Source organism: Plasmodium sp. gorilla clade G2, assembly GCF_900097015.1.
Source record: "Plasmodium sp. gorilla clade G2 genome assembly, chromosome: 6".
Classification (NCBI taxonomy): domain Eukaryota; phylum Apicomplexa; class Aconoidasida; order Haemosporida; family Plasmodiidae; genus Plasmodium; species Plasmodium adleri (nom. inval.).
The window spans coordinates 799,875-817,374 of record NC_041698.1 but is presented as its reverse complement, the minus strand read 5'-3'; the positions used below and the strand labels follow the sequence as shown (position 1 = coordinate 817,374).

The window sequence follows — 17,500 nt, the reverse complement described above, 5'->3', positions numbered from 1 at the left end:
AATAAATATATGTGTACTAAAAATAATAACAATTTTAATAATACTCATTACAATCTCACTTCTAATAATAATGAAGAAAAATTATTAGTTACAAAAACAAATAATTGTGGTGGTGTTTTAGCTGGAATTACAACAGGAAATAATATTGTATTTAGATCAGCAATAAAACCTGTATCATCAATACAAATAGAAAAAGAAACAAGTGATTTTTATGGAAACATATGTAGTTTAAAAGTTCAAGGTAGACACGATTGTTGTATCTTACCAAGATTACCAGCTGTTATTGAAGCATCCTCTTCTATAGTTATAGGAGATTTAATATTAAGACAAATAGCAAAGTATGGAGATAAAAATTTGCCATCATTAGCTAGGAATATTTAACATTATATTGTATATTCATTAAAAAAAATAAATAAAATTTAATATATATATATATATAAATATATATTTATATATTTATATATGTAAAACATTTGTCAAGTTCCTAATTTTTTAAGGTTAATAATATAAAATGTTTTGTATAAAATATCCATACGATTGTATATATGAATAGGATTCATATAACCCTTTATAATTAATTAAACATGCTAATTATAAAATATTATCTTAATGACTCATAATATAAATATTTTTGTTATTTATATAAAATTATTATTCTACCTTTATTTTTTTATTCATTCAGACTCATAATAAACAATAAAAATAAAAGAATTTTATATAACATATGATTATAAAAAAAAAAAAAAAATAATAAAAATGACCTGAACAAGTCATAATTTATTTATTTTATTTTTCATTTTTTAATTTTCATTTTTTGTTTTTTTATTATTATTCCAACAGTGTGCATGATTAAAAAAAACTTCAATTTGAAAAAAGAAAAAAAAAAAAAAAAATTAAATAAAATAAAATAAAAAAATCACATTTAATAAAACAAATGAAATACTGGATTAAGAAATAAAAAAAAAAAAAAAGTGGAAATTAGCAAGCCTTTCCCTTATCATATAACTTCATTAACGTATAAAAAAATTAATATAAGGCAGAAAAAAAAAAAAATTACCGTAAATAATATATATGTAAATCATTATAAGGACTAGGCTTATTTAACATGTAATACTATATGTTTATAAGTATGGCATATCTATATTAATTTGTATAAATCTTTATTCAACATATATATATATATATATATATATATATATATATATATTTATTTATTTACCTATAATGTTTTTTTTTTTTTTTTTCTTGATATATTTAATATAATAGCTCTAAATATATTATATATATATATATATATATATATATATATAATGTAAATACTGGCTATATTAAATTTCTTTATATAAAATAATTGATGAAACCATTCAAAAAAAAAAAACAATAATTGTTTCTTAGACTTTTATGTTATTTTAGTGTGTGTCATTTAAAATTATAAACTATATCTTAAAAAACAAATGTAATTCTCCCTGTATATTTTTTTTTCCTTTTATCTTGTCTTTTAATTTTGCATGTAATAAATTAATAGCTATAAAATATAAATATATTGTTATTCTATATAATATACGTATATGTAAGATTAAAAATATGAAATAAAAAAAAAAAAAAAAGAAAGTGATAAGCTAATTAAATAGTCAAATTTTACAATATAGATAGAATTCTTTGTGTATATAACAGTGCAATATTATAAGTATATAAATATAAATATATATATATATTATAAGTGGGTAATATTTATGAATGATATATTTAATATACCTTTTTGATTATTTTATTTTTTTTTTATAATCCCATTGCACGTCTTGATATAATATTATAATTTTTGTAGAAAGATGTTTTTTTTTTTTTTTTAAATCAACAATTTGTTACTATAAGGTTTTTTTTCTTTTCACGATATCATTTTATTTTAAAAAACATGTGTGCATAAGAAATTAATTTGTTATAAATAAATTAATATATATATATATATTTAAATATTTATGTGTTGTTATTTTTATTTTGTTTTTTTTAAAGGACCATTTTATATATATAGCCTATACTTTGTTTGTGTAATGTATTAAACTTTTCTTTGCATTAAATATAATTTAAACACATAACATGTTAGATGAATTTATATATATATATATTATGCTATGTAGATAATAATACATACGCAAAAATAAAGATATCTAAATAAATACATATAATTATAAATATCATATATATCTTTGTTTATACATATACATATATATATATATATATATATATTTCTTACTGTAAGTAATATGATTGAATAAACGTATATATATTAGAAAGATTTAAGAAACATATTAAAATAAAAAATAAAAAAAAAATAAAAAACAAAAAAAACAAAAAAAAACAGTTTAAGATATTTATATATTTATATATAACCATTGTTTTTATTTTTTTATTTTTATCATAACTATAATTAAGAATGATTTATTTTATTTTATTTATTTTAAGACCATATATGTCTTTACAAAATTTATGCATATATTATCTATATATATATATATATATATATATATATGTAGACAAATAATTTTATTTTATAAATTACTTTTTGTTTTATTTGAATGTATATGATTAAGTGTTTTCTCAATAAAATTATGTTATTTATTTATATATAATATATAGAAATATAGAATATTGTAAAAATAAATAATATATTTTTTTAAAACTTATATATATATATATATATATATAAATATATATCTATATATAGATCCTTTCTTTTATTTATTATTAACAAGTAATATTACTATATAATTAAATACATATATATATATATAATACATTTTTAATATTTAATATATCTTAACATAATAATTTTAATTAATTAATATTTTTACTTTTTAAATTATATTTTGAGACTATATGTCTTTACATGAACGTAATAAATATATAAATAAATTTATATAACTACTATAATGATTTTATAATATATTTTATTATTTATTTTTTTTTTTTAAGAACCAAATATTAATAAACAAAAATATATATACATATACATCTAATATAATGTTGTTATAATATTATTTATAAGAAATATGCATAACAAATAACACTGAATTTATATAAATGACAAAGATAAGGCATAATATCTATTATTATATAACTATTATATGTTTATTTTTGTTTTTTTTTCTTACATTCATTCTGTAGATCTATAATTAATAATAGAATATATATATATATCGTATATATATCTTATATATAACATATATATAATAATATTTATTTATTTTTATTTTTTATTTTTTTGTTTTTTTTTTTATTTGTCGATTATAATTAATGTTTTTGATAAGAAATATTTAAATATTATAAATATATAATGAAGATTTTTTTTTTTTTTTTTTTTTTTTTTTCTTCTTGTTTTTAAATTGTTATAAATATTATAATATTATTATTTTCTATTGTTACTTTTAAATTCAATGTAATTTAATTTATATATATATGGAATTTGTATATATATATATATATATATATATATATATATATTGTATATATATATTTATATTTTTATAATTAAAAAATACAGCATGCAATATTCAAAGAAATAATCTAACATGTATTAAAAATCAATAACATTGTTTTTGTTTATTATAATTTGTTTTAATTTGTAAAATCCTTACAACTCAATAATATTTGATGTAAAACATATTTATTATATTATTTATATAGATATAAAATATATTAATTATATTTTATTAATTTTATTTTATTTTTTTTTTTCTAATTTATTTTGTTTTTATTTTAATTTTATATTAATAAATAATATATATGTAACATTTATTTATTTATTTTTCTTTCCTTTTATCTTTCTATAAAAATAAATTGAGATTGTTTTGTTTTATAATATATTAAATATATATATATTATAACTATTAAGTTCTATTTGTTTTTTCTTTTATTTTAAATATTAATAATAATATTTTTAATATATATATAATATATTAAATATATATATATAAAAAAAAAAAAAGTGTACATTTAAGAACATTGAATTTTTTTTTTTTTTTTTTTTTTTTTTTTTTTGTAGATTAAATTATATTCCCCTAAATGTTAAATAGTTAGTTTTAAATATATATATATATAAATATTATATAATATTTTAAGATTTATATATTTTTTATGACATCTTAATTATTAGTTTTTAATATATATATATATATATATATATATAATTTAATTATAATAACTTGTTCTCTATTATGTGACAAAAAAAAAATAAGGTAATAATAATATAATAATATTTTGTAATAATAAAATTAATAACATTAATATTTACACATAAGTAATTATTTTATAATTAATAATGATAAGAATTTTTAATAATTTTAAAATATAATTACAATGTATAAAATATATATATTACTTTAATTATGTCATATTATATGATTTATCATTTTATATAAATATAAATTTTTTTAATTCACATATTTTCTATGTTTTATTTTATTTTATTTTCTTCACGTTTGAATATATTTTATTAACTATTAAAAAATAATATATCTATGTAATATGCCTTTATTCTATATATATGTATAAATATATATTGAGAGTAAAAAAAAATATATATATATATATAGAAATACATAATATATAAATTATATGGATATTTTTTTGCTTATTGCATTTTAATATATTTATGCATTTAATTTAATATTAGCTTTTAAATAAATTATACAATTTAATATATATATATATTATATTATATACATATATATATTTATTTATTTATATATTCTTTTGAATAGATGGGAAGCCATTGTTTATTAATATATTATATTTATTTTATCTATATATATATATGAATCATATATGTGCATATATCAATAAAATAAAATATACATTTCAATGAATGTGTGAGCCCATTAAGGTTATTATATATACATATAATATATATATATATTGAGATATTAATACAATAAAATAAAATATGTAATATATCATATATTTATATAATTTATTTTATTTATATTTTTTTTTGAAAAATTAATATGTGCCCATATAATTTTAATTCAGTTAATAAATACTTATATGCATTATTCTTATATTATATTTCACCTTTTTACTTTTACTTTTACTTTTACTTGTACTTTTAATTTTTTTTTTTTTTCTTTTTCATTTTTTTTAAATATTTTTATGGTACATTTAAACATATATATATATATTTTTTTTTTTATGTATTTACGTTTTTTCTTTAAGGCTTTTTAAAAGATATAATATGTAATGTGTTATAATATCATATATATATATTATGTTCTCCTTTTTGATGTTTGTGTTTTATTTTGATTGGATTTATATACATAGGATGTATAAATAAATACACTCCTTCTTTTATTTATTTATTTATTTATTTATTATTTATTATTTATTATTTTTTTTGTTTTTTCATTTTTTCCTTTTATTCTCATATATTTATTCCTTTGAATGGTTTAAATATATATATATATATAAAATAAAGTAATTCGTTAAGTGAATTATTTTTTTTTTTTTTATTTTGTAAATATATATTTTTACGATGTTGTTTAATAAAATTGTAAATTTTGTAAATAAAAATAGGTTATTAAATGGATCACATAATGAATGTATTCACACGTGAGGTATAGCCCTGAGACATAAAATAAATATAAATAAATAAATAAATATATATATATATATTAATTTATATATATTAATTTATTTATATGTATTCTTTTATCTTTTATTTTCTTCGTATGTTTTAAATTTTATTAGAAAATTAATAATTGTTCTGACCGTGTGAACATGAATCTTCAGGAAGATACATCTATTCAGAATTTACCTAATATTGAAATAAATGAAAATATAAATTCAAAAAATAATCATCATAATAATGATGATAATAATAGTAATAATAATATAAACAATTTTATGGAACCAACTAATTTATGTACTAATTCAAATAATGAGAATTCTTTAAAGGATACGACATTAGACTCAGAGGATATATCCTATATAAATTGTGATTTTAATAATATTAATTATCTTAAGAATAATAATGATAATAATAATATAAATAATATTTGTGTGGATATACAAAAGGAATATTTAAATAATAACAAAAAATATCTTACAAATAATCATCAAAATAATGATCATATGGAAAATATCAAACAAAATAATTATTATCCATATAATAATTATAAAAAGAAACATACAGATTGCTTATATGATATATTCAAGAATAAAGACATGTCGAATAATAATGAACATATCGATCAATCCATTTATATAAAAAAGATATCTTCTCTATCCAGTATATATCATAATAAAAATAACTCATGTGACAAAAAGGATACTACCAATATAATATATATGCACAAATATATATACTTAAAAAATTTAAAAAAAAAAAAATATATCAAAAAATCAAAATGTAATAAAAAGAGGATATTAAATAAAAATTATATCAATATGAGTGATACTAATGATAGTAATACAAAACAATTTATTGATAAATATACAAATGTTCAAAATAATTATAATGTAGTTAATAAACATATGGACGACATATATAATACAATCGAAAATAATAAAATGAATAATAATATGTATAATATTAATAAACAAAATAAATATAATATATATTATAATAAATATATAAAAAATATAAATAGGGATCATTTTAAAAAATATTTCGTAAAATTATTATATAGATATCATTTCTCATTATATAAATACCCCAATTATGTATTTCCTAACATCAAAATGTTAAATACGAATTTGTCTTTGCATAAAATGTTTTATTTTTATAAGAATTATATGAAACATATGGATCGACCTTATCCTACAAATATTAATATTAATATTAATAGTAATAGTAATTGTGTTAAATTAAAAAATGCAACACAATTTAATATATTAAAAAAAAAATTATCTACATATAATTATACAAATAACAATGAACAACATAACAATTTAAATAATATTTTTGATTATAATGGACATGATGTATTAAATAGTGAAGATGATCGAACACTAATCAATAATATAAGTTATGATAATATTAATAAATATACAAATGAATATTTTAATTATAGTGATAATAAAAATGAGAATGCCTCTTGTAAAAAAAGTGTTATCACTTATCCTAGTACATCCTGCCAAAATATAAAACGTGTAACATTTTGCTTCATTTCTGATGACCAGTCAGCCAAAAAAAAAAAAAAAAAAAAAAAAAAAATTATAAAAAAAAATCTGAACGGCAAGGTAGAATTTTCCACCGAACTAATATTTGACAAAAAATCAGAGAATAACATAAAAGTCAATGACAAAAATAAAGAACAAGGCATATGTCATTTATTATTTCAAAATAGAGATGATCAAATGGCACATAATAGTAGTATTTATAGTATGAATAAAATAAAAATGAAAAATATCAAAAAATTAATAAAAAATAAAAATTATGAACATAATAATAATAATAGCCCAGCTAGCCATTCAAATGATTTACCAAATGACTTATCAAATGATTTATCAAATGAATTATCAAATGATTTATCAAATGATTTATCAAATAATTTATCAAATGATTTATCAAATGATTTATCAAATGATTTATCAAATGATTTATCAAATGATTTATCAAATGAATTATCAAATAATTTATCAAATGATTTATCAAATAATTTATCAAATAATTTAAAAAGTCATAATATTTGCATACCCGAAATATATCAAAATAGCTTTTTGGAGAATTCCAACAAAATAAGGAAAGTTACAGAAGAAAAGAACATAACAAAATATGAGAAGAATGATGAACATCATATGACATATGATGAAACATTGTCGAGTAGCCAATTAGATAAAAGTGTACGAAAAAAAAGAAAAAAAAAAAAATTAGACAACATAAATGATGAAAACATTTCTAATTTATATCATATAAAAAATATAGACAATGATAATACTCCAAGTGATATGATAAAAGAAAATAACCATTTAAATGGTCTTCCGTTGGATGATCATTATGATAATAATACAAAGTTGAGTTATAATTTTGATGGGGATGAAGATGCTATTAGAGAGGTACAAAAATATATAGATTATATAATTGAGAATGAAGATGTGGATATATCTAAGATTAATATCACATTAAATAAAACCTATGTTAAAATAAATTTCTTTTTAAAAAAATATATATTACAATATGAACAGTTTAAAAATAGTAATATATTATTTTGTTTTGGAGAATCAAGTGAAGAAGAAGTGTTATCAGAACGACAGACGTTTACAGAAAAGATAGATAATAAAATATTAGATACAAATGAGGAAGATGATAATACAAAAAATGTTGATATGATAAATAAGAAAAAAATGAAACCACCAAAAAATAGAAAAATTAATTATGATGCAATAGATACAATGTGGCAACCTCACTTTCATCCACATAATCAGGAATTTAGAGTTCGATATAGATATAAAGGTAGTATGAGATTAAAAACTATCTCTTGTAAACATTTTGGATATTCGAATAGTAAGAAAATATCAATTTTATTTTTGTTACGATGGATTTTATGTGGAAAACAGATAGCTGAAAAGACTAAGAGGTCACGACTTAGTATATGTGACATAGACCAAGATAGATTACATGAATTATTAACATCCAAGAAACCAAAAAAATTATCATTAGATATTCCAGACGATAAGAAGGAAGTTGACAAATTTATATTGGAACAAAAAATGTCAATAAAAGGAAAAAGAATGAAAAAAGCAATGTCATTAGATGAGGAAAAGGTAAAAAAATTGTTTAATAAAAATATGAAGAATAATGAATTTTATGAACGGCTTTATAAAATTAACAATTTTCTTTTAAATAATTGTAAGGATGTTAATTTATTAAATAAGATAAAAAATATTATTCATAATTATGAAAGTGAAATGAAAAATTGTGAGAAGGATATTGGCATAAATAGGGTGCACAGCGATGATATTAAATATAATAATAATAATGATGATGATAATAATGATGATGATAATAATAATGATGATAATAATAATAATGGTGATAGTCATTATAGTTATAATTATGATGGTAATATCAAACCAATCAAGAAGAGAGGAAGAAAGAAAAAAAGGAAAGCAAATGAAGATGATGAAGAAAAAAAAACAAATAATATGGATCTTCCATTTTGTGAGAAGAAGGATTATATTATAAATAAGAAATTAAAAAGTCTTGAAAAAAATAATGATACCAATGATAGTAATAATAATATATCAGAGGAACAATGTATTCCATTTTGTATTGATAAAGAGAAAGAGATGTTTCTTAAATTCTTTAAACGTAATATGATGAAAGGAAATATTATACAAAATAAATACAAAAATAATGATAACATTAATAATATGAATATAAAGAATAAAGATTTTTTAATATTATCTGATGAAAATAACACTAAAGGTAATAGTAATAATAATAATAATAATGATGATGATAATATAACCTATGGGAGTAATAAAAATATTATTAATAATAATCATGTGAAAAAAAAGAATCATAATAAGATCCCCCATTGTGATGTATTAAATATTTTTTCTAAGAAAAATGATATAAATGATTTATTTAATATAAACTCAGAAAATATATGTACTAAAGAAAATCTGAAGGCAGTCAATAATTGTCTTACCGAATTAAAAAAGTCTATATATATAAAAAATAAAAATAATAATATGAATAAAATAAGATATTCAAATATTAATGATAATTTCATTGAATTATTAAACAAGGAAAATATTATGAACAATATGTATATAAATAAGAATAATGATAAATTTAAAATGGACGATTATCTAAAAATTTTTGATCAAACAAAGAAAAAAAAAGATATTAAAGATAATATGTTATATGCTGTATATAATAGACTTCATGATTTAAATAATGAGGAAACAAAAAATGATAAAAATATGAATATACAAAATTTACCAGCAAGTTTTGATAAGAGTTCACATTTATTATCTCCATCATCTGATGAATTAAAAAAAAATATGACACATAAAAGTAGTAGTAAAAAAATAAGTAACGTATCTACATGCCCTAGTTTAGGATGGAATCATTTATTACTTAGGAACGATATTTTAAAAAGCGATAATAATATGTGTAGTAGATCCTTTTCACATGTATATAGTAAAAAGTCTTCCACCACTAGAAATAACGACGACAGTGATGATAATAATATAATTAGTGTTTTATATAATAATGAAAAAAAAGAAATGGATAAAGATATCAGCATTTCTTATATATTAAAAAATAAAAAGAGCCCAGATTTTTTCCATACGTTATTTAAAGACAAATATGACAGTAATTTTTTAGACTTAAAAGGGGACTATAATGATGATATGAAAGAAATAAAACTTGCTAATAAAAAACATTTAGATAAGGTATATGTGGATATTTTATTTAGAGAATATATGAAGAGAAATAATAAGGACCATATTATAACGGGTTCATCAGGAGGTTCTATGAAAAGATCATCATCTAATAATATGGACAGAAGTTACAATAATAATATGAAACAAAAGAAGAATAAAATGTTAGGAAATAATATAATAAACAATACATATAGTAATAATAATAATAATAATAATAATAATAATAGTAATAATAATAATAATTTTTGTGTGAATAATATTAGTACATATGATTATATAGATACTCATAATAGTTGTAATAACAATTATAGTAGCAAAATAAATTCCATGTTGAATGATATAAATATTTACAAGAGAATAATTAAAAAATATGAAAGTAGTAATCAGGACATTAATAATAATAATAAAGAAAAAATGATATATGAAATTGTCAAAGAAATTATGAATACAAAAGATGTATTACATAAGGAAGAAAAAAAAAGAAGAAAAAAAAATGATAATAAAGCTAATTATAATAATACAAATGATATAATAAACCTATTAAACATAAACAAGTGTAATGATAATATAAATAAACATTTTAATGTTAATAATGATGATTATAATATAACTACTTCAACAAATAGAAATATACAAATAAATGATTTATATAAAGAAAAAAAAAATACAAATGATGAATCTGAGAACAAACATAAAAAATATATCTCGCATGCAATGTATGATAAGAACAATTTCGATTTAATTAAAAATTTTATTAATGCTGTAAAGAAAAATAAGTTACAACAAAGACAAGAAGAAAAATATAAAAGTGATGAGGATAATGAAAATTATATAAACAACGGGGCATCATATGAAGATAAGATAATATCAAGTTTATTAAAAAATTCGCATATTCTAAATAACAAGAATAAGATGAATTTTAAAAATTACAATGATTTTGATTACAATGGATATGATTATAATGGCTACGATCACAATGGCTACGATTACAATGGCTACGATTACAATGATTGTGATTACAATTATGATTATAATGATAATACTGATGTGCAGGAAGAAAAGGAACAAAAAAAAGAACAAAAAAAAAAAATTGGTATATCTGACAGAAATGATGATGAAATATTTACATATTATATGTCTTTAAAAAATAATTTGCCTAATGTAAAAAATAAAAATAATATTAAAAATATGTTTTGATATTATATATATTTATTTTATAAAATTTAAATGATTTTTATACTACACATATTATATATATATAAATATATATATATTAATAAGTATATACTTTTAAAGCATATAAATAAAATAATGTATATATATATATATATATATATATAATATAATAAACCTACAAAAATATTTGTACATATATATATGTGTGGTAGGTTTTTTTACTGTTTGCTAATTATTCGTTAATATTTGTTTACATGTTATTATATCCTTTTTTATATTTTGAAACTATAATATATATATATTAGAATGGACATTTTATTTTTTTCGATATATATAATAAAATATATATTTTTTTTTTTTTTTTTTTTTTTTTTTTCTTATTTGTATTTTCGTTATATGTTATAATCCGAAAACTTTTATAAATTATATTTTTGAATAAAATAAAAATTATTAATACTTTTTTTTTTTTTTTTTTTTCTTTTTAATTAAAATATGATATATTCATAAGTGTTGAAAATAATATAAAACATGAGAAGACATAATAGAGCGACGAAGGGAAATATTTTTATAAAAAAAAAAAATATATAATAACACATGCATATATATATATATTTAAAAGTGGTTGTAAAAATTTGGTTTTATTTTACAAATTTTATGAACGATTTGGAGATAACATATATGACATGCTTGATATATGATATGTAAAAAATATACATATATAAAGATATATATTTATTTATTTATATTTCATTTTATGGTTTATGTTTCTGTGTTGTATATATATATGGATGGATTTCCTGGATTTGACATTTTAAAAATATCTGTATTATCGATTTCACTTTTTTTATAATTTTCTAATACTTGTATATCACCTAGATTGAGACTTCTTTTTATAAAATCTACATTATCTTTAATTAATTGTATTTCATCATATGGTAATGACAATTCATATTGATTATTATTTAGAGTGACATTATCTTTTACTAAAAAGGTTGCAAAGCTTAATATATCTTTTTTTTCATTTTTTGGTAAATTATTTACATATGTATTTTGAACTAATAGATTTATATAATTAGTAGGTAATTTTTTATCATTACTATTATTAATAATATTATTTAAAATTTCTATAATTTTTTTTTGTGTATCATTATATTCTCTTGCTACATATACGATTGCTTTAAATTTCATTCTTTCTTCTTCATCTTCTTTATAATAATTAGCTCCTTCTTCATCATCTACATCTATAAGATTATCCACACCATCATCCTTATTATTATTATGAATATGATTTATTTCGTTTGTGTTATTTGTCATATTATTATTATTATTATTTTCTTTTTTAATATCAACAGATATATTATTCTGTATTTGACAATTTTTATCATTATTCTTTTTATTCTGTTGATCATTTTTTATTATGTTTATTGTACCTTTTTCATTCTTCTTATCCTTTGTTAGATTTTTATCCTTAACAACCTTCTGCTTATTACACTTATTTATTACTTTATCATATGATTTTTTAAATATTTCTATAACATTCAATAAATTATTATTTTGTTTATGCATAACGATAGAATAATTTGTTTCTTCAAGTGTAGGCCATTTTTGTTTTACTAAAAAAGTATCTTTTTTAAGAATATAAGTCCATATGTGTTCTGTTACATGTGGAATGATAGGATTAATAATTATGCATATTCTTTCTATAAAGAAGTTGACTGTTTCCTTATGCATATGTATTTTATCACACATCATTCTATATGTATCTCTTTTTAATAACATATCATAAAAACCATACTTTAGAACATCTCTAAATAATAATTTTTCATATGATTCTTTACATTTATTTGTTAAATAATTAATTTCATTTTCAAATATTAAATCATTAAATGTTTTTTCACCACATCTAAATATATATACATTATTTTTAGTTTCTATAGAAAAATTTATTAAATTATATAATTTCATAATAGCACTATTAGCTGTATCTGTATTAAAATTAGAATCTTCTATAGAATCTCCTGCATCTGCTAATGCAATTCTAGTACCATCACTAGTATATAAAGCTATACTTTCTTCTATAGTTATAAAATTACCTTTACTTTTTGACATTTTTTCTTTATTTACTAATACATGTCCATTACAAAAAAATGAACGTGGGAAATATTTTATAGTCTCATATTGTGATAAATCCATATTTTCTAATTCATTTAATATTTCTGTTTGTCTATCTAATATACTTCTTTCTTCTACATCTTCTTTATTTCTATCATATTTTTTTTTTTTACCCCATATAGCAACATGATTAAATAAAGCCATAGTTAAATGATTAAAAATTAAATCTTTCCCAGAAATACGTACATCAAATGGATACCAATATGTAAACTCTCTTCTCATTCTTAATAATTTCTCTTTTGATATATGTTTAGATATATTACTTGTATCATCACTAATATCAAAAATATAATCAAAAAATGAATCATTCAAATCATCAGCACTAATATCCAATAAACCTTTTTTCTGACCATCTACACTTCCTTGTAAAAAATGACTAACAGTATAATAAGCCATATAAATAGTTGAATCTGATAGACTTTCGATTAATTCTTTTCTTGAATTGTTCTTCATTATATCAACATTGTTATTATAGTGAAGATTATTCTGATTATCTTGATTATCTTGATTATCTTGATTATTCTGATTATCTTGATTATCTTGATTATCTTGATTTTTTTGATTTATTTCATTATCTTGATTTATTTCATCATTTTGATTAAATTGTGGCATGCATGTACCCAATCCGTAGGATCTACTACACGACCAGTCATCTAGCCAAAAAATTACATGCTGTAATTGTTTATATAATACCTCATTATATGTTTGAAAATTATTTTTCTTCAACTGTATTAGAACATCTTTTTTAAATTCAAGATTTCCATAATTTATATACCATTGATTACATAATGCTGCTATACATTTGACATTATTTCTATCAATAACCATTACTTCAGGTTCACTATATAAGAATCCATCATTATTTCTAATAATACTTTGTTTAGCTATTTTTCTACAATTAAATGTTTTCATACCTTTATATGGATCTACAGTCATTATTCCTTCAAAATATTGTTTTTTATATAAGACTTCTTTTATTTTTTGTAGTTTTACATCTTTATAAGATGAAACTTTTTCTTTTTCATAAAAATATTTACCACTATTATTTCCTATTTCTGGTAATTCTATACAAGATTCACTTATATTATTTAAATAATGTTCTTTTAAATTATATTTTTCACAATAATAATTTTTCTTTTTTTTTATATCTTCTAAACAAGCATAATCATCAGTACTATCACTTGATACACAAGGAACAATACCTGTTGATATATTCATTTTAATAGTAGTCATAGGTAGGATATATAAATTTTTTATCTTAGACATATTAGTATATGTTTCTAGACCTACAAAATCTTCTCCTTTTATTTTATTTAAAATAAAAATATCACTTAAATTATAAACACTATCTATATTGTTATTACTACTACTAATATTATTATTATTATTATTATTACTATCCATATTGTTATTCTTTACATTTTGTTGCATATTATTATTTTGATTCCCTTCTTCACTCTTTATTAGTACGTGTTCATTTTTTATATTTTTTTTATTTTTTTTATTTTTTAAAAGGGGTATTATTCCTTGATATGCTAAATTATATAAACTATTTTCTGAACACACATAAATATTAGGACAGCATTCAATAATCTCTTCCTTTGTCATAATATTATTTACATAACTTTTATCTCCATAATGTAAATGCTGTTTATAAAATCCTAAGGTTATATAATAATATTCATTAGGATTTATAAAAGTATAATTCTGTCCATATGCTGTTTCTGGTTTTAAGGTACTACCAAGGAAGATAACTTTTTTATCTTTTACAAAAAAATCTTCATTCCATATTTTATTTTTTAAATCTTCTTCATCCTTTTCAAATGGTGTAAAGAAAATATTACTACCACAATGGTTATTATTATGATGATGATTACTTTTATTACTACTATTTTTATCCATTTGAATATTTATTTTATTGTTCATAGTTTCCTTTTTTATGTTACAATCGTTTTGTATAGAATCCCTATCTTTTATGTTCTTCATAAATATATTATAAAAATCTTTAGCATTAGAAACAAAAATTTTTATGAGGGTATATTCTTGACACTTAACTCCTTCTCCTTCTGATCTCTCATGATCTGCACATGCTTGATTATTATATTTACTAAAAATTGTAATCCTACTACCATAATAAATAAGATTCTTTTTATATAATGTATTAATATGCCAGTTAACGAATTTATCATAGTAAGGATTAATATTTGTTGTAATAAATGACCTTCTCCAATCACAATATAATCCAAAAGAATATAAATGATCTTTAGCTTTTGATGAAAAATAATAACACCAATGTTCTGGATTTTGAAATAGATGAATTTCTTCATCTTTTATTTTCATTTGTTTCATAATATCATATTGTGTATTCTGTTTTATTCCTTTCGATTGAGCTTTACTTTTATTAGATCGAAATACTGTTACATCTGTATTTTTTTTATTAGAATCTGTAACATCAACTAATTTATTTTCATCCATATTATTATTTTTATCATCACTCATTGAAGTACATATAGAATTATTATCATCTTCTTTCTTTTCACAAGAACTTTTTTCAAAATCTTCTTTATTCTTTTTATTTAATTCATTCTTTAATTTATCTGCACACACAACAATAGGAGTACCAGTGCAATGAAAAGAAAATGGAAGTAATACATTATCACATATCATATTCTTATATCTAACAATAAAATCCAATTTACTTAATGTAAATGCATGTCCTATATGTAGTAATCCATTCATATAGGGATAAGGAAAATTTCCTGTGTATCGACTTTCATTTATATCAATAAATTCTTTCTCATAAATATTATGTTCCTTCCATAAATTCTGAATGTTTTTTTCAATTGTCAACAGGTTCATACGTCTAGCCATGATAATAAAATAAATAAATTAAAAAAAAAAAAAATAAATAAAATAAAATAAAATAAAAAAAAAATAAATACACAGGAAGGATAATATATATATTATATATATATATTATATATATTATATATATTATATATATATATATATATATATATATTATATATTAATCCCTTTTATGTAATAACAAATTCTAACAAAAGAAAAACATACAAATATATAGCAATACAACACATATATATAATAAATGTGCTCCCCTATAACAAGAAACAAAACAACATAATAAAATTATAAAATAATAAAAGGAATATATAATACTTATAATATGAGGTGTTAAATATATCTATATAGGAACACACTTATATAAATATAAATATATTTTTTCTCTTTTTAAAATCGGCACATCTTTTTTCATATATCACAAAAAGTTTTTAATAAATAAATTATATATAAATAAATAAATATATATATATATATATATATATATATATATATATATATATATATATATATAAACGAACAAAAAATAAAAAATAAATATATATTATATATTATTTATTTATATTATATATTTATATATATTTTTTAAAAAGAACTCACGATAACTTCATAAAATATATACATTTTTAATTTCTAAAAGAAAAAAAAAAAAAAAAAAAAAAAAAAAAAAGGTGATCACTATATTATTTTATATGTAAAAATAATACCTTCCCTCTCAAATAAAATTATACATTCTTTTTATAATAACTCTTTTTTTGCTTATAAAAAAAAAAAAATAATAAATATATATATTATATATATATTACATTTATATATATTAATAAATATATATCATTATATATATGCATCTTTTTCTTTTTTCATGTATTCAATCAAAAGGGTTTATTTATATATATATAAT

The 17,500-nt window shown here is 18.0% G+C and overlaps 3 protein-coding genes across 3 annotated transcripts in view; 2 read left to right on the top strand and 1 right to left on the bottom strand.

The window, feature by feature from the left end:
• The window catches only part of PADL01_0621100 (chorismate synthase), a gene marked incomplete at both ends in the record, with an annotated part of 1,542 nt that extends 1,161 nt beyond the window's left edge, over window positions 1-381 (top strand). Inside the window, one exon of the mRNA XM_028680946.1 lies at window positions 1-381. This exon is cut by the window's left edge and continues 1,161 nt beyond it. Coding sequence (XP_028537373.1) covers window positions 1-381 — 381 coding nt within the window.
• Window positions 382-5,769: 5,388 nt separating this feature from the next.
• On the top strand, window positions 5,770-11,586 carry PADL01_0621000 (transcription factor with AP2 domain(s), putative; the record flags this gene model as incomplete). The annotated part of the gene is made up of 1 exon (XM_028680945.1): window positions 5,770-11,586. One exon carries the CDS (start codon window positions 5,770-5,772, stop codon window positions 11,584-11,586), a length of 5,817 nt encoding a protein of 1,938 aa, XP_028537372.1.
• A 738-nt stretch (window positions 11,587-12,324) lies between these two features.
• Window positions 12,325-16,608, bottom strand: PADL01_0620900 (leucine--tRNA ligase, putative; the record flags this gene model as incomplete). Its single annotated transcript, XM_028680944.1, has 1 exon — window positions 12,325-16,608. One exon carries the CDS (start codon window positions 16,606-16,608, stop codon window positions 12,325-12,327), a length of 4,284 nt encoding a protein of 1,427 aa, XP_028537371.1.
• Between the last annotated feature and the right edge of the window lie 892 nt (window positions 16,609-17,500).